Source organism: Nuphar pumila, chromosome 14 (assembly GCF_984573655.1).
Source record: "Nuphar pumila chromosome 14, dmNupPumi1.hap1.1, whole genome shotgun sequence".
In the NCBI taxonomy this organism is placed as follows: Eukaryota; Viridiplantae; Streptophyta; class Magnoliopsida; order Nymphaeales; family Nymphaeaceae; genus Nuphar; species Nuphar pumila.
In genome coordinates, this window is record NC_143262.1 from 90,704,103 (window position 1) to 90,730,047 (window position 25,945).

General features: G+C 38.5%; 1 protein-coding gene across 1 annotated transcript; it reads right to left on the bottom strand.

The window, feature by feature from the left end:
* Nucleotides 1-19,139: 19,139 nt before the first annotated feature.
* On the bottom strand, nucleotides 19,140-24,042 carry LOC149817395 (DNA repair RAD52-like protein 1, mitochondrial). The gene is made up of 4 exons (XM_089987803.1): nucleotides 23,719-24,042; nucleotides 21,110-21,147; nucleotides 20,770-20,864; nucleotides 19,140-19,580 (listed from the first exon to the last, which is right to left on the bottom strand). Exons 1-4 carry the CDS (start codon nucleotides 23,994-23,996, stop codon nucleotides 19,437-19,439), a joined length of 555 nt encoding a protein of 184 aa, XP_089843929.1. The 5' UTR covers nucleotides 23,997-24,042; the 3' UTR covers nucleotides 19,140-19,436.
* Between the last annotated feature and the right edge of the window lie 1,903 nt (nucleotides 24,043-25,945).

Here is a 25,945-nt window from a genome sequence, read left to right on the forward strand (position 1 = left end):
GATGATCACCACTAGATTTTATGAGTTAAAGGGGTTGAGGATGAGATCTTTCGTGATGGGTAAAGGAGGAGATAGGGATGGAGGGGAGGGAGAGTGTGGATGGAAGGGAAACAGCAAGAGAAAGCAAAAGGAGGAGAAAAAGGAAAGCCGGTAGCATACGGACTTCTGTATTATATATATATATATAGTGATATCATCATCCACCATCCATATAATATAATGGCATTAAAAGAAAACAACATCTAATGTACATATATTTTATATATGGCAGTGAAGTGTTTTACCAAAAAGTCATTTTTCCTTTTAGTATTTCCATGGAAGTGGTTACTACCATTTTCTCTTTTTTTCTATTTTTTCACTTGGGCTGGTTTTCTTTTGCGTTGTGTCCCATATTACTCAAAGTTTGAATGCCACATGGACAGCTACTTGGTTCTATGTCAAAGCCCTAGGCCCCTAGCATTGGAGATCTTGTGGATTTCATCGAATCAAACTTAAGTAATACATCATCAGGTAGGGGCGACTTGTGAATGCCACCAAGTTGACGGGACATCACAAGTTCGAAACCTATAGGTGGTGTCCCGTGCCACAAAGATCGAAGCTACATGTACTCACAGTCACAGGTGGGCAGCCAATGTGCGGTCGGTGAACCACCTTGCTTCGGCTATAATGCAAGGGGTTGATGGCCGTGGAAACTCAAGTAATGCTTGTTTGGCTATAGTCTAGTGTTTTGAGCTCGTGTGACCAAACTCAATCCCAATGCTGGCAAGAGCCCATTTTCATGCAGTCAGGACTAGATCTTAATTTGACTCATGGGCTCTAGAGTCACCTAGGTCATAGTTGACCACTAGACATGGCAAACCGATACTCGCACCCTGTCTTGCTTGGTCGAATCTTTGCATTGCTTATCTAACATCTTGGCTTAAGTCAATGTACGGGGGAGGCGATGCTGTCAACACAGGGATCCAAGGGTAGTTTTACCATTTAAAAATTTAGTGGCATATTGGATAATAATGAGGTGAATTAGGTAATTTATTGTCATGGATGGCAACGGATCATCCTTTTTCACATCATGACAGGAACAGGCTTTTTTTTTCTTTATTAATTAATTAGTAATATTGCCTGGAATTTGACCGGTTGGTTATCTCCATCGATATGTCTAAGCGATTGCCGGCCAAATTTTCACCGGCGAAGCTGCCGGAAAATCTATTCTCCGTCCATATCTGCCTTGGTTTCCCTCTTAAAGCAAAAACCGTCGCCTAAAATTTCCTTTCCAATTTTAATGTTTTCTATAAAAAGGTCATTTTCGGAAATTCTCTCTCTCTCTCTCTCTCTCTCTCTCTATTTTTTCCTGATCCATTGTCATTCCTAAAGGTATTTTAGTTATTTTAGTAACAGGGCGGGGTGAGGCAGGGGAAGTGTAAGTCCATCCCCACACGAGTTTTGATTTTAACCCTCATCTCCACCTTCATATCCGTTTCATGTCCTCTATCCTCTGCCCAAACAGGGCGGGGCAGGGCAGGACCTGTTTTCCCCGATCCACTGCCATCTCTCTCTCTCTCTCTCTCTCTCTCTCTCTATATATATATATATATATATATATATATATATATATATTAGATGTGTTCAGCAAGGTCCATTTAGTAGAATTTTTTTCTTATATCATGGGTATTTTATTAAAACATGTTTTTTGAGTTTAAAAAAATCCGTGCATGAATTTACAGTTAAGTTATAAAAAAACATGTATACAGCTTAGATTTTGGTGATACAAGAGCCAGTTCCTACTAGAAAAAAACATGTAGACTATATATATATGAGATTTGTGCTGAAAAAAACAGGTTTTGCTAAATCTATCTTAAATACAATTGATTGAAAACCTTTAAGTCACTTGTAATTATTTTTCCTAAATAGAGCTGTAGAGAAAATTGATCTTCAACACTTGTTTCCTTGCTTTTTAATTGAAAAAAAAAGGACCAAGTGAAAGAAATGAACTCACCCTAACAACCAAGTAACTTATTTTCCTAAACATAAATGGGAGAGCAGATTTGCGAGATTTTTTTTCTTCTTTACCAGCTTCATCATAAATGGGAGAGCAGATTTGCGAGAACTTTTTTCTTCTTTAAACTCGAAGAAACCACACTCGGCACGAAGCCCATATCACGCTGGCTCAGCTAGAAATACCTACTATCATCACGAAAAGGATAATTTGGTCTGGATGAATATTAAATTGGGGTGTTTTGGTAATTTGAGATGTCAATTAGTCAATTCGAGCTACAGTCAAAGGAGTCTGGCAGGACAAAAGAACAACCAACTTGTGCCCTTTTGACAGTTAATTAATATATAATTCTGCCTCTGAAATCATGAAAAAAAGCAATTGACTAAGACACTACCTCTCTTTTACGAAATTTCCAGAGACTTGTCCCAATATGATCAGATGTACCGAGCGGGTTATTTTCGTCATCATGAGTCAAAGGATAAAATCGTCCGTCAACGGATTATTTGTTTGCCTGGAGGTTTGATCAGGGATCCTAATTCCTAAATCATGTTTAGCTGAGGGTTAATGAGGCACACTAAAATTTAAGCAGTGTCATTAATGGGCAATAAAACATGATCAGCTTTTGTCTCCTTTTAAACCTAATGGCTCTAATGACATTTTTTTTTTTTATTCCAAATGTTTTCAAACAGGGACACGTACTTTTGACGTATATCACAGAAGCATTAACGTTTTCCAAAATGACGCTTTAACACCCATCTTTTTGAGAGAATGGTTTGAAGTTGATTGGGCGCTTAAGTTGAATAATTTGTTTTTATATAATAATAATGCCAGCTCATAGCAACCTGACACTTTGCTCCTATTGGTTTATTTCTTCAAAAGAACTGTATGGGTCTTAACTTAAGACTTTATATTTTTCGAAAAAATGAGTTCAGTTTTTGGAATTTACAGTAATCGAGGGGCTAGGTTGAAATTTTTTTCTCCTTTTTTTTTTTTTTTTTGTTCAAGTGCCAACGTGGATGGGCTGGCTCCAGCGTGCGTGTCTCAGAGAACCCCCACCCCCCTCAACAATGGGCTGTGGGGCCCACAACTGCGCAAACCAAACCTTTTTTAATGCACTCGACTCGGCTGGTTCAATACTCCACGGGGAACAGGGACGCGACTCGGCCCAATTCGTTCGGGTTCGGGCTACACGCGGGTCGGGAATTATTTGTGTGGAAACTTGGAAAAGAGGGCAAATTTCTTTGCTTTATTTGTTTGTTCGGGTCGGGTTTGAGTTTAGGGTTGCAAGCATGGCTGTCAACGGGTATGGTCCAAGATTCTCTGAACAGGCTTCGACCCATTATTTGTAAAATCACGGAATCGTCTAATTCTATTCGAATTCAGAGCGGGGTTTGGATCGCTCGTCGTCAATATCCGATGCAGCGTGATTCGGATGCCGTTTCTCTCTTTTTTTGGTTCTTTTAGGGAGCGTTTTGATTGTGCGTCATGCGCATCGTGAGGGACACTCTTTTTTTTGTACCGACTCCCTGGCACAGTGGGGACAGTACAGTTAAAAAAGAAAACTGCCTAGGACAAATTGGACAGTGTGTCCTGAACAGGATAATTGTCCTCAGCTAGATGTTCTGTCCAAAACTAGACAGAGAGTCAAACACTCCCTTAGATAACTGGGCCAAAACTGCCTTGCCACCCAGCTTTAGTCTCACGGTACCATGGGTTTTCTTTTATATATTTTATATTTAATTTATTTGTATTTATAAAATTTTCAGTTTTTTCAGAAAAACAAATTTTCAAGATATTTAACCGTTAGTATAAAGAGCGCGCCCTACATATAGCTATAGACCAAACCAGCAAGCTTTAGCTCTCTGTTATAACTAGCATGAGCCTGCAGGCTCAACCCAACCCCAACCCGGCACAGTTTTTCTCAAACTAACTGGCCTGTTAGTCGAGCCCAGTTAAACCGGGCCATCAAAACTGGCCTGCTTGACCCTTTTTTATTTTTGACCTGCCTGACCAGCCCGGCACGTTGATGGATCATGGACCCCCCACCCACCCAAAAAAAACAAACTATTTGCTACCAATTGGCAATCCAGCCTGATGCTCCTCTAGTTAGTGATGCAAAAGGGTTGGGTTTCGGATCTCAAAATACATTGGAGAGTCCTGTTGGTTCCGGTCTGAAACAGCCAAAATTTGCAAAAAAACCTTCATGAACCCGACCTGTTTGCAACCCTACCTCTAGTTGCAAGAGGCATGACATCCATGTCCGGGTCCGGTTCTCCACCCACTACTTTGCAAGCGTACTCAGCCCAATCGCTTCCAGACCCCTACCAGATATCTCTTAAGCTGCATGTGGCGGAGGGATTCGAACCTGGGCCTTCGGCATGGCACACGGCCCCGCTTACCACATGGGATACCACCTCGGTGGTTTTATCACTTACTACTTATCATGACGCTGATAAAGAAGTATTTATAAATTTATAATATATTACATATATGTTATCATATCTACATTTTTTTCACGAGACTTAAAACAAAATTAATGTCCGCATTTTCGTTTTAAAAAATATCTTTTTATTTATTGAGAGAGTCCCAATCGAGGATTTTGTTTGCAATGGTAGTCTACAAGACTACCCAAAATTTTACTCCTATAATATGTGTGGACGTAGTAACTATGATTTATTATAAAATAAAAGCCATGCCTTGCTCTAGTAATCTTTAACACTCGACAACAATGAACATTTGGTATTTTTTATATTAAAAATAATTTTACATTATTTGACACTGGACCACAATGAATTAACTTAACAAATTAGAGTATATATTTGCTTAGGGTTAACATTTGGTGCTATTGAAGGCACTAAATTATGTGAAACTATTGAGCTAGAATTCATAAGTTATATATATATATATATATATATATATATAGTTTAAATTAAATCTTATGGTTGTAATCTACAATGTCTATTTAGTGAGAAATGAGATGATTGTTACACCTAAACATGTTTTTCAAGGGCTTAAAAAATTAAGGCCCCACAATGCACTAAAATTTCATGACTCAAAAAAACATATTTTTATATTGAAATAACGGGATCCAAGGTTTGATCCTTAGCAACAAAGTGTGATTGAGTTGATAACACTTGAACCTATGATTTTCGGCTCATAGCACCAAATATATATTAACTTAGGGATGGTCGTGGATAGGGGCGGGGTGGAAGACAAGGTCTCCACCCCCGTCCCATCTCAAAATCCTACCCTCCATCCTCGCCTTCATCCCCATTTCATGTCCTCCATCTCTAGTCAAAATGAGGTGGGGCTCTATTTTCTTTCGGTCCACTGTTGTAAGACCCATAATTTTTCAGCAAAAATTTTGAATAAATATAAGAGGTGTTTTATGTAAAAATATCATATGAACTCAAAATGTGAAATGAACTGATTTCAATGAACCAATTATACTTAAAACATATATATCCTTGCAAATATATAGTCAAACAGTCAGTGAGCCATAACTTCCTTCCTAAATAAAATTAGAAGATTTCAAAGAATCAACTCACTTAGTTTCATCGATACGAAGAAAATGGTGTACTCATAATTTTTCGCCAAAAATATCGGTGAAACCCCGAAAATATGTGAAACCCAAAAAATATCAGACGAGTCCAACAAAAATATTTCACCAAAAAATATCTTGTAGACCCCACAAAAATATCTCATGAAATCATAAGGTGGGCCCCATAAGGACATATAAGTTATTTTATTACTTCACCATTAAGTTTGGGTTTTAGAACAAGTACGTTGACTGGATCGGATCGACACCCTTATGTGGATCCAAGATCCACAAAATTTGACTATAAATAAGAGGAGACCCCTCTTAGAAAATCGTTTAACCCTCTCTCTCTACTTTTTTTCTTTCTAGACTCTCTCCCCTGCCACCTCTCTCTTGGTTCTAGCCTGGGTCGAGCCCACTTGGAGTGAGCTTGGATCTGCTTATCCTAGGCTGAGCCTAGTTGGTCAAGATCCACCTAACTTATCAGGTTAGCTTTTCTCTCTCTGCTTTTGCCTTGGTCCTAGCCTAGGTCAAACCTATTTGACCTACACTTAGCCTGTTTTAAGTGAGTCTAGACCCACTTGACCTAGATCAAACCCAATTGAGACAAGATCCATTGGTCCTAACCACTTGATACCATTCCATTGCCTAAGTCCAACTCATTCGACCTAACTTAGCCTAGTTGAGGTAGGTTTGAACCTAGTTGGACCTAAGCCTGTTCCAAATCGGTTCTTGGTCTAGACTTCATCAGATTGTAGTTTCGTTGAAAGCTACAAGAGACACTCTTGGTTGTGACTGTACCGAACGTAAAGGACATGTCTGCCATGACCTAAGAGTACCTTAACCACCTTGTTAGAGCACCACCACATATCTTGGGTAAGTTTGAGCATCAAATAATGCCAAAGTTCTAATCTTCTTGATATATACGTATTTGCATATGCTTTTAAGATTGTTGTTGCATCGAATGATGTCAAGGCTCCTACTTTTCGCATATACGTATATATGTATTTGTTTGCATTTAAGATTGTTATCACGTCGAATGATGCCAAGGATTCTGCTTTCTGCAAATATATGTATTTACTTTTTGTAAGTTATTTAGTTTGGTTTTTCCTACCAAATATTAAATATACTTTCATTTGCGTCATTGCACTATACGTATAGGCTCATGCTTATACTACATATAGCTGTGTATAAATAAGCATTCAAATGGAGATCAACTCTTATCGCTAAATGTGATTTCATATGTCGCTCCTCGATCATAATTTGGATTGACGAAAGAAGACTCTATTGAAAAAGTTTTGCTTTTTTGTGCAAAATCGTTTTTCGTAAAAACTAAGTCACTTGTGCATGGCCTAACTAAAGCCTAAAGTTTCAATGAACTATGATAGATGTGAGGTATACATAATGGTGCACATCTATCCCCGAGTTAAGCGTAATGTTTTCTCCATCAAAAAGAGAAAGTGCTACCGAATTTTTTGAAAAGATGTTCACCGAGCTTAAAAGAATGCAACGCTTTCACCGTTAAAGAGCAGAAGTAGTGCCACCAAATTTTTTGAAAGAAGCTTACCGAGCTTAGAAAGAGCATAGCACGTACTCTGTCACATAGATGAGGTGCTGCCAAAATTCTAATGAGTTACTTTCTACAAGTAGAAAGAGTCATCACGTTTTCTTCATCAAAAAAAGGAAGTGTTATCGAAATGTTTGGCAAAATGATTACCTGAACTAGTTTGACTGGCATGGTGATGCCCCCTGTTGTCAGAACCCTACTAGAATGGCTCGTTCTACCTTCGCTTGTAAGGGCACCATACTCATAAGGGCTAGTCCGTTAGAGTAGTAGTTATGTCATGACTAGGCCAGTGTTCATTGTTGCTACATACGTCGAGCAGTTGATCCTAGGTGATCATGGTATATGTATGCTCATATGAAATATTGTTATACAACATGACTCGTAAGGGCTGGCGTGCTGGAGTTGGTTGTCCATTCGAAAGAGGTGAAGCGCTCGTGAAGGTCGTAGATGTCAAGAGCGGAGTCATGCATGCATATGAATCAAACTTAATGATAGTCCATTGACCATACAGTTAGACCGTGCTTCAAAATACTAGATGGGGTTGGGGTACATATTTTTCTTAGTGTAAATTGCATTGGTTTGCCTGAGTGACATTCGAATGTTCTATAAAAAATAGTCATACTGTCAAACCCCTTCAGGACTATTGCTCATCATGGCAGACAATGATGGTACGGTCATGAATGATACGTATTTATTATGATTCAAAGAGTTCAAGAGACCTTCCATCACTCAAAATGTTTGAATGTCGGGTTATCTTTAAGATCTAAGGATTGAACTTCACTATTACAGTAGAAGATGCATTCGAAACGGCTTATAAGTGGGGTTATCCCAGTATGAGTTCTACAGTTCCCACCATGAATAGGGTCATCAAGTCTCTGGGGTATCTAAAATATATACAATAATAAATCTTAAGAATATTGCGTTGATGCCAAAGTTTAAGCTTCTCTCGTGTACCAGGGGCTTAAGGGTTAATATTGAAATAATACATTAGTTCTAGGTTTAACGATGAATGAATGTATGAATGCATATGCGTCTTTTTGATGAGTCTTGCATAACCTTGTGAAAGGTGTTGAGATCAGTATATTATTGGACCGATAGGGCAAAAACTCGTGTTGTATTCGCATGACTAAGTTAAACTCGGGGGGCTCTCACTTGGATTCGTGGGATACGAATATGCCAAGTCATAAAGACTTGATCTTAATGTTCTAATCGTGATCCTCAAGAATCTTTCACGATATTTGCTAAATCATGAAGACTTGAGCGTCATTGTTCTGAACTATGGCCCTATGTGGCTTCGTATATTTTTATAAGTTTACACTTAATTTAAAGTTGAATGCTTTTCTTTCAGGCCAACAATGGTTTTGGCCCCATTTAATGGAGAATACAGGTATTAAATCTGCGATGCGATATGCGAAGTAAGGCGACATCGAGTTCTAAGGTTTCTTCAGATAGTATTGCACTGTTTTTTTTATAAAACTAGTTTCATAGAATAATGTTTTTCCAAGCTATGAAGTTTTTAATAAATAACTCGCTTTGATAATTAAAACACTTTGGTGGACAATGAGTGTTTGGTCACATACTTATGACTTGCCCGGTGTTTTCTAAAACCGATAACTCATTATCATCAATTTCTACTACGAAAAACTTTTTCTAAATTTCATTGCAAAAAAAAAATCATGATTTTTTGACCAAGTAATGTTTTGGGATGAAGGCGTAGTTGTTGTTGTTGTTGTAATGTTTTGGAAATTCGAAGCGTTACAACTACGATATCTAAAGAAGGATCGGGGCAGGGCAGGGGAAAGCTTAAGTCCATCTTCGCACGGGTTTTGATTTTAACCTCCATCCCCATTTCATGTCCTTCATCCCTGCTCCAAATGGAGCGAGGTGGGGCAGGCCCGGTTTGCCATCCCTATATTAACTCATTTGCTTACATGACAAGTTTTGGGGGATTTGAAATGAGTAGAACTATAGTAGGTATATATTAATTTTGATAAAAAGTTTTATGGGTATATAAAAATTTATCCTTTTATGTATGATGTATATCAATAGCATGAAAGTCTTGATTGAACATAGCTGGCAACAAAAGCAGGCCACATGATCATGTTGGCAATGCAAGCCAAGCATGTACCTGGTCACTAACACCTAAATGTGTCCCACGTTTAAAAGTCATACGCTATTCTCCGTTGGCACAGAATTTCATTAATAAATCAGAGTTCTCCTTGTACAATTACAATGATGATAAACAGATAATGCAACAGCTGCAGCCAGCCAGCAAACTGTCTCACCGATGGTACCTAAGAAGTGAGACCTTCACCCAATTGAGACTTGTCCAAGGCAATGTGCTGCCTGTGGATACCAATATGCTGCTTTCACTAGGAATAGTAAACCGAGTCCGTGAATCTTAGTTCAGATGCTAAGCCAAGCACATGAGCTTCTCTCTCATCTTGCATATGCGTAGTCAACAACCGATAACAATCTCTCCCTCTCATAGTGTTTTTTTGCTAGGCCAAGCGAGTGCCCTCATCGCTGACTGCACATTGGCAGGTCTACTGCTGGTAAAACCCTTGAGGTCTCCCCGCTGACCGAAGAGTACACTCAGATATGACCTTGCAGCAAGGGATGCATCCTGTGGGTTTCAAACTCATGACTTTCCATCAATTTAGTGATGTTCGCAAGTCACTCCTACCAGATGAGGAGAGCCCTTGAGTTTATTTTTTTTCATTTTTCTTTTCTATTTCTTCTTTTTTCCTTCGTTTTGGGGCTCCTTGGCATGTCTTGGGCCTGGCGGGTTATCTGGTAGGTTCAATGTTGGTTGAACCTGTTTTTCGTAATGTTGATGGTTATAGTTCGTCTCTCTCTCTCTCTCTCTCTCTCTCTCTCTCTCTCTCTCTCTCTCTATATATATATATATATATATATATATATATATATATATATATATGGCAAAGGTAGGTGTTAGCTAATCCTTTAAGGTGGATTCTTCCTCCTTAACTAATCTCATAAGATGGATATTCCTTCTCTTTCCTCCGCCTTTTGGTTGGTGTAAGTTGATCCTACATTTTCTCGCTCTTTAGAAGTGGCTGCGGAGGGAATAATAGGTCGGCTTGAATCTACATAGAGTTTTACACTGCCAGGACAACGACCATAAGTATGGCAGGCAAAGACATGGTTAGGTCTCTGATGCTGGGAATGGTTTCTTCGTGTAAATAAAAAAAAAGATGCATGAAATTCTTTTATCTTTATTTTTAGTGATTATTGCAAAGTAGTATGTGCAATTCTTTTGGAACTCATGGTCCAAAATAGTGTTAGGAGATGATTAACTGTTAAGAAGAGACTTGAATCTCTCACATCCATCGCCAAAGCAACTCACTGGCTAACCTACTGTTCTGATCCAAGTGTCGATTTATAGCAAATCAATCATGCTAAACACATCTCTATGGTCATAATTTTGAAAAAAAATATCAAAAAAAATCCATTGAAGAGGTTAGGAAGGGTTTCCATTGGGGATAAAGAGAGAGAGAATTGAACATATTAGGCACCCTTTTTTCGTTAGGTCTTGTTAGGCCTCATAGTTTTAAGTGTTTTATTATAGATATGAACCGTTAGATGTGTTTAGCATGCTTGATTTAGTAGGAATCAACTCTTCGATCATACTTTTTAATAAAAAAATATATTTTTATAAGCCAAAAAAAATTGATAACTTCATAACCATTGATTTTTTGGATCACTAGAAAAAACTGTATACAAGTCAGATTTCTGCAATCCAAACCTATAGATAAAATCTATGGTGTTAGATGTGAGAAAAATACTTAAAACTATTATTTTTTAATGGGCCTAATGAGACCTAACGAAAAAAGGGGGCCTAAAGAGCCCATCACTCTCTATATATAAACTTTTTACTACATTTTATTTTTCAAATAATGTTGAGTTTAGAGCTAGCTTGTATGTATATACACAATCTTATCTAGTAATAATTACGCACTTTGGAAGTTCTTTTTTATAGGTGATAGATTGTAACATTTCATATAATAAAAATACATTATATGAGGCTTTTAATAAACTAAACATAAAAATGTGTCGTGATGTTCATATTTTCCTAAAATTCAATTAACTATGTGATGTCCACATCATAATCATATGGAAGTTTGCGTCCGTATCTACCCGAGATGTTTGTTCAAAGGCGCTTTTGAACACTCACATGGGCAGGACCCAACAGACTCCAAACTAAGCCAACTCAAATCAGCTGTTGTTCTCTCTCTCTCTCTCTCTCTCTCTCTCTCTATATATATATATATATATATATATATATATATATATATATATATATATATATATATATATATATATATATATATATAGAGAGAGAGAGAGAGAGAGAGAGAGAGAGAATTGTTTGTGTGTACAAATGACTTAGCAATCCTTTTTTTGTGGAACTGACTTCATGGACATGATCTGTATGCTCTTTTTAGTGGGAACTGATTTTTGAATATCTGACTTGTATATAGGTTTTTACGGACGACCCAAATGTCAACTGTTATAAAACACCAATTTTTCTTAACTCAAAAAACATGATCCAAATGTCAATTCTCACTAAATCAACCATGTTAAACGCATATACAAGATCAGATTGACTCAAAAACAACTTGGACTGTGAGATTCCAACTAGATTGTAACATGGTACTAGTCCAAGTCATTTTTCATTGAATTCTTTTTCTCGTTATATATATGCCCATATCTTGATTCACTAACAGCCGGTTAACAATAGAAATAATATCGAGCATGATAATGAGAAGAGAGATAATATCAGTCACGATAATGGGGCTCTCACAAGAGGTTTTGATAAGATCAAATGTGAAGCCGGTTACAAACAAGATCACAACAAGATCGGTCACGATAATGAGACTCTCACGAGAGGTTTTGATATTGTCAAATGTGAAGTCGGTTATGATAGAAATCACAATAATATTGAGCACGTCAATGGAACTCTTACAAGAGATTTTGATCAAGCCAAATGTGCAACCGGTTATAATAGAGATCACAATGAGACTCTCGCAAGAGGTTTTGATAAGGCCACATATGAAGCTATCTATAATGGGACTCTCACAAGCAGATATGATATCAACATTATCAAATGTAAAGCTAATATGATGAAAGCTAACCTTACCGATAATATCAAGATTATCAATCATAACGATAATCTTGATATTAAAGCTAATACGTTCAGAACGAAGAGAGACCAAGATAGTGAATGTAATAATCTTATCAAAGAAGTAGAATTTAAAAAAAAATGACTAAGAAAAGTTGATAAGCCAGGTAAAATCTTAAATAGTGAAAAAACTCCACAAATGATGTTGTTGAGTGAAGTATCACGGATATAGGTGGTAGTTCACCAAACCACGTTAAAATCGTGTGTGCATTTTTTCTTTTACAACCCACCCCTCCCAGCCCACTTCTCCAATCCCAACACTACTCAAATCATACTGTTGTGGATTATTTAAAACAAAGGTTTGGGCCTACGGCCTATAACCTAAGAAGCTTTTATATAATCCTGTCCGGTTCATTATGTTATAGCCTAATGCACCTTATAGCTAACCAATGGGACTTCACCAAATATATGGATAGCATTGTTTAGTAGTATAAAATTATATGGCCGTTGGAAAGATGTTAAAACTTGATAGTTAAGAAAACAATTTGGTAAGCATTCTTTTGAGAACATTATGTTGATATCACTTAGATGATACCTATATCTTTCAACAAACATTTTTAAAAGCGTTAAATTGAACTCTAGTTAGAGTTTGGCAATCATCTTTGAGTTGTGTCATGCATTATCTGGATTCTTAAAACCTGGTTCAGTGGATGTATATTTTGATATCTGGATTTTTTTTACTTGAATTTAATTTGGATATTAAATCATATTGGGAATACATTAGAATTAGGGTTTTCTTTTGCTGGAGTTTTCTACAGTTATTTTTATTATTTGTTGCTATTTTCTTTTCGGTAGATTTTAGTTCATCTCGGATTAGCACACTGCCGCTCATATATCGCTGAGTGGATCATTACTATTCCGCATTCATAGACTTCAGATTTTGAGGTATCTCAAGGGTTTTACCAACCGGAGGCCAGCCAATGTGCAGTCCGCGATATATCCAATATCGATTAGATCTGAGATCTGTTGTTGAATTTCTCATTCAACGAGCATTCTATATCGTAAAAGTAGCCAACATTACCTAATTAGGCAAATTGATTCCCAACCACCAAGTTGCCTAAAAAATTTCTTTTGTGCCAATGGTCACTCTTCTTTTCTCTCATTAGTCTTCCAAACAAGATAGAGAATAATCTTAAACCCATGGCCGTTGCTTTAGTTTAATGGAGTTTCAGGTTGAATTTAATATAAAGAATAAGGAGCATTTACATCTTTTTTGGCTTAGAAATGTATATTCCAACATGTGAAGCTTTTTCTCACGAAAGTGTTTTCTCATTGGATCCTCATACATGTGCATTTTATGAGCCCAGGCTATAATCTCAAAGCAGGTTATATGTTCCCCCCTCCCCCCCCCTGAACAGGGCAGTTAGCTACATCTCATGTTCGGGGGTCCCAAAGAGCACCACGTATGTAAACATGTGTGTCTCGTATCCCCATGTTTGTCAGCATTAATTAGCGTTGGAGTTTGATGCGATTGCAAATACTTAAGTACCCTCTTCTCCATTGGTGCAAAAAAAAATGACGATTCTTGAAAAGGAGTGGTTGTAAAGACTTAAGTGCCCCGAAGATGATTATTTAAGACCCAGTCTCTGCACTGCAAGATTATCCGAGAAAGAAATCTTCCCTGAAGGAGGCCATGAACATCAACCCTCTCACTCTCACTCTCTCCCTTCTATTTTTGCTTATGTGCACATCCATTAGAAGATCATGCATTGCTCCATCAAGCACCGACTGACCTGCACATTGACTGTTGTGGAACCCGATTCAGAGTTTTTACCCTTACAGGAAAAGGGTTTGGGGGCTCATCCCAGCATGGGTAGCATCATTCAACTAAATGAGTTGTAGATCCTGATTCAGAGTTTTTACCCTTACAGGAGAGGGGTCTGAGGGCTCCTCCCAGCGTGGGTAGCATCATTCAACTTGAAGAGTTGTGGAGTCTAATTTAGAGTTTTTACCCTTACAGAAAGGGGGGTCTGAGAGCTCCTCCCAGTGTAGGTAGCATCATTCAACTTGAAGAGTTATGGAGCCTAATTCAGAGTTTTTACCCTTACAGAAGGGGGGTCTGAGGGCTCCTCTCAGCGTGTTCATGGCCTTTTGCCCTTACAGAAGGAGGGTCTGGGGGCTCATCAACCCTCTCACTCTCTCTCTCCCTTCTATTTCTGCTTCTCTGCACATCCATCAGAAGATCCTACATTGCTCCATCAAGCACCGACTGACCTGCACATTGACTGTTGTGGGTCCTTACTGATGAGCTGCCTCTAAATTTATTCGACTCTGGGTCCTTACTGCACTTGAAGTTGAGTCGTTGTATTTTTTGTTGTTCGGTGGGTGGTGAGGCCCTCCTCTACTCTCTCAAGACTCTTAGCTTGGGCAATCTTTCTTTTGATGATTGTGGTTGTAATGTATCGTTAAAGTTAAAATGGGGAATGAAATGACAATAAAAATTGCTGAAAATTTACAGAAATAAACTAGACTCAATAACGAAGACACCACTTTTTACGGATTTGGAATATGACTTTTGGTTAGGGAGATATGGCCCTGACAAGTTGGTCCTAATTCGGGTAGCGATTTACAGTGATTTGCTTACTGAATAACACTACAAATCGCTATAGCGATTTGCGGAAGACACTACAAATCGCTATAGCGATTTGCGAAAGAATCTACAAATCGCTATAGCGATTTGCAAAAGACACTACAAATCGCTATAGCGATTTGTAGTGTCTTTCGCAAATCACTATAGTGTTTCGTTGGAGACCCAAAAATACTACAAATTGTTGTAGAAAAGCCCGATAATACTACAAATCATTGTTGGAAGGCCCAAAAAAAATTTGGTCCGGAGGGCGCTGCCCCCCGAGCCCCCCGCCAGGGGCGGCCCCCCCTGGACCCCCGCCCGCTGACCGCGCAGCGGGATCCGCGCCGGGGGGGAGCCCCCGGACCCCCCTCCTGTAAGGGCAAAAACTATAAATCAGGCACATAAGTAGAGAGAGAAGGAAGAGAGAGTGAGAGGGTTGGTGTTCATGGCCTTCTCCATAAGGAACTCTTTACCTCCCTTGATTTCTTCTCTAGAGAAAGAGAGAGGGTTTTACAGTGTTTTACGAAGAAAGAAGAAGAAGAAGATGGCGCTGGAGCAATGTAGAATCATCTGTTGGATGTGCACAGAAGTAGAGAGAGAAGGGAGAGTGAGTGAGAGGGTTGATGTTCATGGCCTTCTTCAGGAAAAACTATTTGCCTCCCTTGATTTCTTCTCTAGAGAGAGAGAGGGTTTTACAGTGTTTTACGGAGAAAGAAGAAGACTTTGAAGAGTCAACATCATCCTCGACTTTCTGGATGGAGGACATGTTTGTCCTTTTTTTGAACAGAGAAAGAAGAAGAAGACTTTGAAGAGTCAACATCATCCTCGACTTTCTGGATGGAGGACATGTTTGTCCTTTTTTTGAACTGTTTGTTTTTTCTTTTGTGAATGAAGGGCATTTTTGTTATTTTCTCAAACCATCACTTTATGAGAAGAATAGCAAGAAAGGGTATTTAAGTCTTTGCAACAACACCAGAGTCCGATGCAAAGTTATGTCAACATACACGGGAATACGAGCCCCATGTGCTTGTATACGTGGTGCTCATTCAAAGCCCCGAACACAGACGTGGGATTCAATGAATCATCGGGGGCGAACATACACCACCCTCTCCTATAATCTTATTGTCTTCAGCCGTTTACTCAGTGGATCTTTAACTTGTTTCTTATGAGTTGAGCGTGTTCACTTTAAAAAGGTAAGCCTCACCAGTGTTCAGAATAATTGCTCACGCTGTTCTTCATCTGTATGCTGTGTTCTACAGCTGCAGTACCACTAGGCCCTAGGCACTGGGTGGGAATCATTATTTCATGAGCCTGATTCTAGAGTCCCCCCCAACCCCCAAAAAAATGATGGTTACTAAATAAAAATCACCATGATGACTTGTTCTTTTCTTAAGATCAAGATGATATTTTCACCACAACTATATATCTAATTTCTCCCCTGCATTTCATAAGAAAAAATGGAGAAATTAATCATGTACATGTTGTGTAAACTGGAAAGAAAACCTAAATGAGGAAATATCCTACAATAAAAAATCTTCAATATTATTTGTGAAAATAAGCAATCAAGATGATTGATACATGCCATAACTACGGGTTAGACTACTTTGGCTACTTATTGGATTTTAATAAATAGCATAATGGTTAAATGAGTATGAGCTCTTTTGGGAAGCAAACCTTTAGGCCATTTCTGGACACAATTGTAAAAGTTTGGAAATTTTTAGAATTTTGAGATTTTTCATGGAGTACACTCAATTCCTCCGTGTCCTTGACACTGGGCTAGGAGTTAAGCAACACTTTGCTGAGGCTCACCTAGACTAGTGACTTAAATAACATCAGGCTCGGCTGAATCTTGGTCACCTTGTATTGAACCAATCTAGTGGGTTTTTTTCAAATGAGGAACAGAGAAACCACTCTTGGAGTGAGACCTAATTGTGCTGGGGTATACCTGCCAACCTACGGTCGTTTCTCCAACGGCATAAAACTGCAGTGCACTCATTGCCCCAAAAGAGTCGCCTTGCTTCGGCTATAATGCAAAGGGCTGACGCCTGCAAGATTTGAACTTAGACCACCCATCTAGCGGCCGAGGCCCATCTCACTAGGCCAAACCCCCTTGAGGCAGCCAATCTAGTGTTAGCCGAGCAATTTCTTGAGGCTGACTAGTCTTGACTCTTGACCCAAAAGTCTTGACAGCAATACTGATAAATCTTCTTATGTGCAAGCTGTAAGGCAATCGACAGGCCGGACCAGGGGGTGCTCTGACGAAGCATGTGCAGCATCCTCATGGAAGATAGAAAGGCATGAGTGGGCAATATTTTGAGGTACCAACAATGACAAAAAAAAGGTTGGTCGGTGTGGGTTGTAAAGTGCAACCACCCACATGCACCCTGCTACTTACTTTTTTTTTCCTAGTTTGTTTCTAAATTTTATTTTATTTTTTGTTTGAAAACAACAACACTAGGACAGATCCATGCCAAGTCTAGACTTTACCCTTTCCAAACCCCCACCCCAATCTCAAGTTGGGACTTTGCAGCATTCAGAATCTATATGGGAAATATAGGAGTCCATGCCTGATCCAACAACCGTCATAGTACATTTTGGACAGACCGTTTTGCAAGTGGCACACTGGGTTGGGGGCAAAAAACATTATAAAAGGCTGTGATAAGGGTGCCAGTCAAAGGAATGGGCTCTATTTGGTTAAATTGAGTTTAAAACTAACTTGTTCACCCTTTGGGGGTTAGGGTAGTTGGAAAGGGCTTTGACTGTCAGAAGGGCAATCGAAGTTTGATTCTCATGGTCACTACCCCCTGGTGCAAGCCAAAGCAAGCATAGGCCATGGGGGTAGGGGTACTCAGCTCTGGTGTTTTCAGAACCTGGCCGGCAACTATGCCTCTGGACCTGGTAGCAGGTTTCCACAGGTTAAATATGGAAAAAAAAAAAAACTTATTTGTTGGTGCCAAGGGTGCCTTCTTTTCAAGATGGTGCCAAGTGCTAACCCTATCCAACATTGCAATTGGAAGAACAGTAAAAGTTCTTATACCAAATATTGGGAGAAAGTGATGCCTTTCAAGATGGTGCTGAACCCACTGGTTTCAAGAATCACAGTTGTCAAATGTACGAATAAGTAAATAAATAAACCCACTGGTTTCATGAAGGTGCCCGTGACAAAGTATGCTTGTGGGGGGTGTTATCTAATGTTAAAACTTTTATATTATGGTTAACAGATTCAACTGATTAAAATAATCAAAACTTTAAAAACAATATCATTGTTTAAAACATACTTTTTAGGTAACATAAATTACCATAAGATGTACTCTACAAATATGAATTTGAAAAGTGAATGTTTTTTTTTTGTTTTTAAAATTAACTATATATTTAAAACTACTATTGTTTCTAACATCTCAATCAGTTGAATGCAGTTAACATCTCTGTACGCGCGCACACACACACACACACACACACACACACAGAGAGAGAGAGAGAGAGAGCAAAGCTTCAAGACTTGATTAACAAGCCTCAAAGTCACCAAGGGCCCTTTTATTTCATGGAAAGATGACCCTCCAAAAAGGGATGCTTTTCCCACCATAGGTGGAACAACAACCAAGCAAAATAGAAGCCCTCGCTGGCAAGTGTGAACCCAGCCTTTCACACATCCATGCACGTTTCATATGAAACCCATTTACACCTCCCCTGGGGAAGGTGTTTCATGGGAACATCCATGCTGACAATAATCATTTTGAAGGGGCCCAAGTGATTAAAACTTGCAACTTAGCCAAGTCCCGCTGCCCAAGCATTTGAATTTCCATGAATCAACCCCAAGTCAAACAATGTCCAGTCATCCTAATCCACTATTGGATTGAACCCCCTTGCCGATATGATATAGAAACCGGACCAAGCCAGCCAACGGCATGTGTAGCAAGCCTGTGAATGCAGTAAGAAGGCAATATCTGGTAGGAGATAGTGCAACCGGAAGAGTTCAGTTAAGATGCTTTACAGTATCCACATACAATGAGTGTCGGGTGCCCCCATGGTGCTCGCAAATTTTTCCACCAAATGGTACTTTTCTATCACCATCATACTCTGTGTGTGTGTGTACTCGGCCCACGGGCGTGTGTGTGAATATAGATGAAGAAATAACACTCCCATTATCTTGAGAGGAGAAATGTGCATAAAGAGATTCCTAAAATGTTCAAATGTTAATGAACATTGTCTGCATGGAGTTCATATGATTGTGTCAGCATAAAACAATAGTAAGAAGCATGAAGAAACACTTAAAACAGATTAATTCATAGCATCGTTTTCAATCCTATGACCAGTTACAGAAAGAAGGTAATACATGCAGAAGCTGATGAAGATGCACCTGACTGTCCAAAATATACAAGCTTATAAAATGTTCAGGCTCAAATTTTAGACCACTGAAAAACAAGGGTTCAACCCCTCCCGAGCCTATATTCAAAATCAGTAGTAGGCTACAGATTCCCATTTGTACATATTCCTTACCTCTGGAGTCAAGTGGACTGGAGCATAGATGAAATTTTCAAAGCAGAACTGTCTGTGGGTATTTCTTTACACTGCATCTTCATGGTAAAGATGAAGCCCAAGTCCTAGTCGTGCACAAGCTCGACGAAATGCCATGGCTTCAGCCTTTTGTACAGGATCTCCATAGCTTGTATCATCAACAGATGCTGTCCCAGTCGATTCCCTGAAAATCTAAATCCTCCCAAAACATATCATGTCAAAAAGATGCCATAATCATTTAAACTGCAACAATTAGGGGTGGTGACAGATACTAACCAAACAGCTTAATCATTGGCATCCAGAGGAATGTCAGGAATCAGAAGATATTTAAAGCGAAAATGGGCCAATAATATTAGCAAATAGAGACGGCATATTTCAACAGTAGTTCCAATTGAGGACATTGAAGTAAATGAAGATTTTTAAGCTTTTTAGTTCAATGTTATTACTGCTACACAATGCATTGTTATTCAATTTGGGCAGCATAAACCAGGTTTCTGTCATGGTGATTCAACACTAGAAAACTGAACCTGCCATCACTTATATAAGAGTAGGAGATATCTATGTGGAACTCAGTCAGCACAAAGGATGAGTTCTGCAGGAATGCTCATGCAACGGTCACTTCCCACTAAATCAACCAGAAGTGTGCAAATAAGGCCAGAAGCTATTGGTGCAAGGATAAAATTCCTCACACAGGTCAATCTAGATTTAGCTATCAGCAAAAGGATTCTTGAGCAAAGAAATGTTTAAATACCTAGGTTAACTCTTAATGGGAACTGAGTGCACTAAAATCTTCACTGTTACATTCGCATCTGAACAATTTATTAATACTTTTGGGTGCTGGTTGCCTGAACATCTCATATTATGAACTTTATCACAAATAGGAAAGAACATTGAATGCACTAAGCGAACAATTATCTTGAATGCATACAAAATGGCTAACAAGGCTTACAGTCAGAGCATGATAGAGAATTTTATGCTGCTAGGACACTTTATAGTTTGTCCACCTAAATGAAGACTACAAGAAATTGTGAATTACTCAATTCCTTTTTTGAACTATACAAAGAATAAAAGGATACAACTCTGAGGGTGCTTGCATATTTAAAGTACACAATTTTTTTGAACTATACAAGGAATAAAAGGATACAACTCTGAGGGTGCTTGCATATTTAAAGTACACAATTTGTTCCTATTGTGGCCAGATAACCATGTTGGTTATATTAGGCTCACAGTTCACATGGAATGATAAACCTCCTAAGAAGACGCTTTAAATATTGAAATTGAAACCATTACTTTTTTCTACCAAGAGGAATACGGATATCAAAATCCAGCTTGCTCAGTCAAAGAGAGAAAAAAGCTTATGGAAGCACTGTAAGAGCAATACCTCCGCATCAGTTCCATAGAGTGTCACGCGGTAAACAACGGACACAGACTTGCCATCACTGGAATAGATGATGCTCCTAACTTCACCAGACCATTCTACATCACAAAGCGGAGAGTAATTGAAGAAAATCAGGATTTCCAACTTTATCATATAATAAAAAAAATCCTTAATAATTTGCTTTTTATTGTTTCACAAAGCTTCTTCAAGATCAACTTTCAGAGTCAAGGAAATTATGAATGCTTCAATAGAATAAGGGTTGTTTTAGGTTTTGCACTATCTGGCATTAATTTCACATACACCATAGATGAAGAGAGAATAGAAGAACCATATTAGGACAGACCTGGTGCATGTACATTCATTACTCGATTCACGATATGCCTGCAAGAAATCGAGCCATCAGAAAATGCAGTATGATCATCACCGTCATAAAGCAGCAGAAAAAACAGCACTTGAACTGTACCTTCCTCAGCAACCGGAATTTAACTCCAAGGAAGAGATGGCTATGTTATTTATAATAACAAGATATCCAATAAGCGTCCAACTGATATAGGAGAACTACTTGAAATTAAACAACTTTGCTAATGACTAGTGAATCAAGCTATTCAATAAACTTCCAAGGCCAGTTAAACTTCTAGTTTTCTGAAGATGAAAGGATGGATCGGCTAGATTATTTTGTTTAACAACAACGCTCCTAGAAGAAAAAAAACTACTCAGAATAGAACATATCAATCCAATAATCCCTGATATCATGCTTGCGCATATCTTAAGATACCAATATAATTTTACTCTTAGCAATACAACATGACCAACATAAGTTAGCATGTCACAGCAGAATCATGGTTATGATATCTCTCACAAATACCATCAAGCAATTGCTCATGGTCCCCAATATAGCGTCAATGAATGGTCAATTTTAGATCAAAAGAACTCTAAAAATGCCTAAAGCATTCTCTATTGCCCTTTCCACTATCAAATTTTTTCAACCTAGCTTTTTTTTTATATTTACACAGAGACACCGTCCCAGAATTGGAGACCTAGCCACGCTGGCTCTGCCTGCCATGCTTAAGATCACTGTCCTGGCAGCGTAAAACTCTGTGGACTTACCCCTTACCCCAAGGGAGTCACCACGCTTCGCCTTGCACAAGGGGTGATGCTCATGGGATTTGAACCTAGACCGCCTGCCTAGCAGCCTAGGCCCCATCCCACTTCGCCAAACCCCTTTGGGGCTTCAACCAGGTTGTTAGTTCCAGACTTCCAGGACCTGCCCCACATTACAGAGCTTTATTTATAAATTTCATGCTCGCCAAAGCATTATGTATGACTGGCCACCAGTTTCAGTAGGAAATCGGGAAATACACTATTTTTTCTTGGCTTTCTTCAATCCTCAATATTCAAACAGTGCAAGGAACCTTTTCTTCGCTAGCCAACTAAATAGAAAGTCTTAACAATTTGTTTTGTTTATATTTACCTGTGTTTAGTAAACTTTGGAATCAAAGCATGAGGATCATGAATGGTAGTGGTAGATGCATATAGGAAAAGAATAAGTTTGTTACAGATGTGATGCCTATATTTTTTTTTTGTCCATAACCTCACATGACAAAGATACTGATAAAGGTGCGCTTTACAAGCTGACTTCCAGGCAAGACTTGATCTAATTATAAATCCAATATTTATTAAGTTTCAGTCAGGTTATCAGTTGTTTTTGGGTGTTCCATATTTAAAAATTCCAATCATTGCGATAAAAACTATTTGAGGATGTCACGAATATTTCCATTTAGGATTTATTTTATATATGATTGGTTTTCCCCTACCCATCTTGAGTATGGACCACTTTAAAATATTGATGCTTCATTGCATGTTTTGTCAATCAAACCCTACAAACATGATCTCTATAGCTTATTTAGTATTAAGCAACCATCAGGTTAGGGGGCTTCTTATGTTCAGATAGATATTTTTAAAAGAATCTAAGAATCAATTTCTTGCATTGCACAAAGACTTTGCAATGAAAGTTTTGAGTTTCGTCATCAAAACAACTCGATCCAAAACATGTTTTTCAGTACACAAGCAATAATAAACACGTGACAAGCTCAGACTAAGCAAAAAAAGGTTCCGGCTACGACTTTTTTAAATGGTTCATGCCCGTCCATACTCAAAATGGGTTAGCTCATTCCAATTACCACATAACACATACGCATGCACGCAAATATATATATATATATATATATATATATATATATATATATATATATATATATATATATATATATATATATATATATATATATATATATATATATATATAATGTTTTTTTTGTGTGGAATGTTTCCAAAGAAGATATTTGATGACACTACCTATGAACAAGTTTATATATCTTACATCATCCAATGATCTAGAGAATCAAAGTAATCAAGAAGATATTATTTGCAGAGAAGTTTTGAATGATAAACCAAGAGAAGAACCATTTTTCCATTTAATAGATAGCCAATTTAATAATGCACATCATGATGATGAATAAAATCTTTACGGATTCAACTGAAACTTCACCGGTATGGGGTTGTATTGTGCAGCGAATAGGAATTGAAAACCAAGCCACGATCAGCCTTCGGTTGGATTAAGATTCGACCCCAGACTACCCCTAACCAAGTTAAGCCCGGCTAAGTGCAGCCTCTGTTCCATCGTGGAACTAAGATTAAGGGTGCGTTTGTGTGCCACGGAAAATCGGGCGTTTCCACAGAAACGATCTAATACACAAACCACCGAAACGGAAAATGGAGGAGGAAGTCTAATTGTCAAAATAAAAGGCAAATTTCTAGCGTGCATCTTATTGTCAAACTACGTTGAGATAAAATGAAGATGTAAATTGTAGGGGAAAAAAACATACCAGGATTGTGTAAGAAAGTTTAACAACGAAAACAAAGGGGATGAAGAATGGGGAGACGATAACGTACCAGGGGATGTATTTGATGGAAGTCCCTTCTTCGAATCTCGTTTTCACTAGAGAATCTGGCACCTTCTTGTTCAGTTCCTTGAGGATTTCCGAGAGGGGTCGGCTTATTGTGGCCGTGGGGACTTCGGATTCCATGCCAACGGCTCCCACTCTTGAATTGGGGTAAGACGAAGAAGAATAAGAGCAAGAAGCCCTGGAATACTGAATGAGAGATGATCGGATGGAGTAGTTCAGGGAACGAGCGTTTGGGCTCCGGAATAAGCATCGGAGGGAAGACATCTTCTTCTTCTCTTGCGAGGGGTTGATCGATTGGGGAAGGCGGGAGCTTACCACAGACGACTCTAAAACCCCCGCTTTTTTAGGGTTTTAATAGGTACGAGGGAGAATTCCCGGCAAACAAAATTGAATCGCTCTCTCTCTCACGTGGAAAATGGATTAAACGTCCGACCCAGATCCGAATTGCATGGCAGGGTGAGGGAATTAAGGATGTAAATGGTACGGATTCGGGTTGTAGCCAATACCAAATCTGACCAAGGCTAAACAGGGATTCAGATGGTGAAAAACTTGTACCAAGACTGATGTTTCGCATGTAATCGGTTTTAAGATGGACGATATCATACCAGTTGCTCTAGATTTGGTAGAAAATAATCAAAAACCATAATCGGATATGATTTTTAACTTATCAAATTCGACCAAACATGGTTGGATTCGATATATGATAAAATTTAATCCATTGACATCCCTAATGGGGATGGCAGTGGACCCAGGGAAACCGGGCCCACCTCAATCGGTTTGGAATAGGGATGCACTTACTTTTTTCCCCGCCCAGCCCAGCCCCATCCCCAATCTTTCTCTAGGGATGGCAAAAGGCATAGGGGAAATGGGTGATATAGTGCATGAAAATGCATTATAAAATAAAAATAATATGCATGTCATTATTCATATTTTTAGAGTTAAAACTCATGTTTACGTTGATTCAAGTCATAGAAAGTTACGTTTCAAATATAGTCCAATTTCGAGTTAAATTTGCAAAGTTATGAGCTTTTCCATGTAATGGAGCGAATTCAGGCGAGATCCAGATCCAGACCTATATGACAATAATGATTTTTTTTTATCTTGGATCAAGATTGGATTACATTGAACAAACCAAAGATCCATTCGTGTTTTTCTAAAGGGGCGCCCAACAATTTATGAAAAACTTTGAGTGTTTCTGAAAATACCTTTTCTTTAGAGGGTTTTTAAAATCCGTGAGAATTAAAACAAACAAATAGGAGAACCCCCCCCCCTTGTTGTAATTTTTGTCCAGACTTTAAAAGTTCTCCATCTTCTCTAACCTCGAGAAATTTTTTCGGTGTTTCGCCGTCGAGGAGCTTTCCGGGCATCTTCCACCCACCTTCTTCCTTTTCATATCTTTTTGTGTTAATTTTTTTTTTATGTCAAGTTTTCTCTAATTTCTGGTTTTTGTTTCTAGCATCATGGCAGCCATTGACAGAGATTAATCTTTGCATCGAGAAATTTTTTGGGTGCTATCCGGTCGAGGAGATTTTTGGGCCCTCACGCGAGTCGAGGAGTTTTCCAGGCTAGTGCTTCGTTCTCACCTATTGTCCTTCCCACCACCGACCATCGTTCCATCATCGAGCTGCTGAAAGTTGCAGATATCAGCAGAGGCTTAGAAGAAACCGTGGGAAGTCTCATATCTCGGACCAAACGCAGATCGTCCGGACATAGCCGCATTTCTTTCTTTTTCGATATTTTGCAAAAAATCAACTAGATTACATCTAGCCATTTTTTATCTTTCAAAAAGCTTTTTCATTCTTGTTTTTTTTTTAACAGATTGCAGTAGGTTAAATCCATGTTCTAAACAGCATAAGATCGAGTCTAGTATCATGTTCATGTGTTGATTTCGTTATTATTATTATTATTATTTTTAGCTAGTTGTGAAAATCGACTAGACACAATCTGGCTGTTTTTGGTGTTTTACAAAGTTTTTAAGTTTGTTTTTTTTTTATAAAAGCTCAAAATATCTAAGAACTATGTTTTCAATCTCCTAAGATCGAGTCTAATTAGTGGTTTAGTGGAAACAAAAAATAGTTTTTGATTTGCTTTATTTTTTTAGTTAAAATTTGCTTCTTTTTTTTTAGTCTTTTGTAAAACGTCTTTCAAGGGCTGCCATCTTCTCCAAGAAGACATCAGCCATTGTTGGGCCAGCAAGCTTTTAGTATTTTTAG

Bases quoted from the DNA above. Each gene is read 5' to 3' on its own strand.
- LOC149817395 (XM_089987803.1), bottom strand. From the start codon at position 23,996: ATGTCTTCCCTCCGATGCTTATTCCGGAGCCCAAACGCTCGTTCCCTG. The intron at 20,865-21,109 runs GTCTGTCCTAAT...TTTGTGATGTAG, and splicing joins AATGAATGTACATGCACCAG to AATGGTCTGGTGAAGTTAGG. The intron at 19,581-20,769 runs GTATTGCTCTTA...GGGAGGATTTAG, and splicing joins TCTATGGAACTGATGCGGAG to ATTTTCAGGGAATCGACTGG.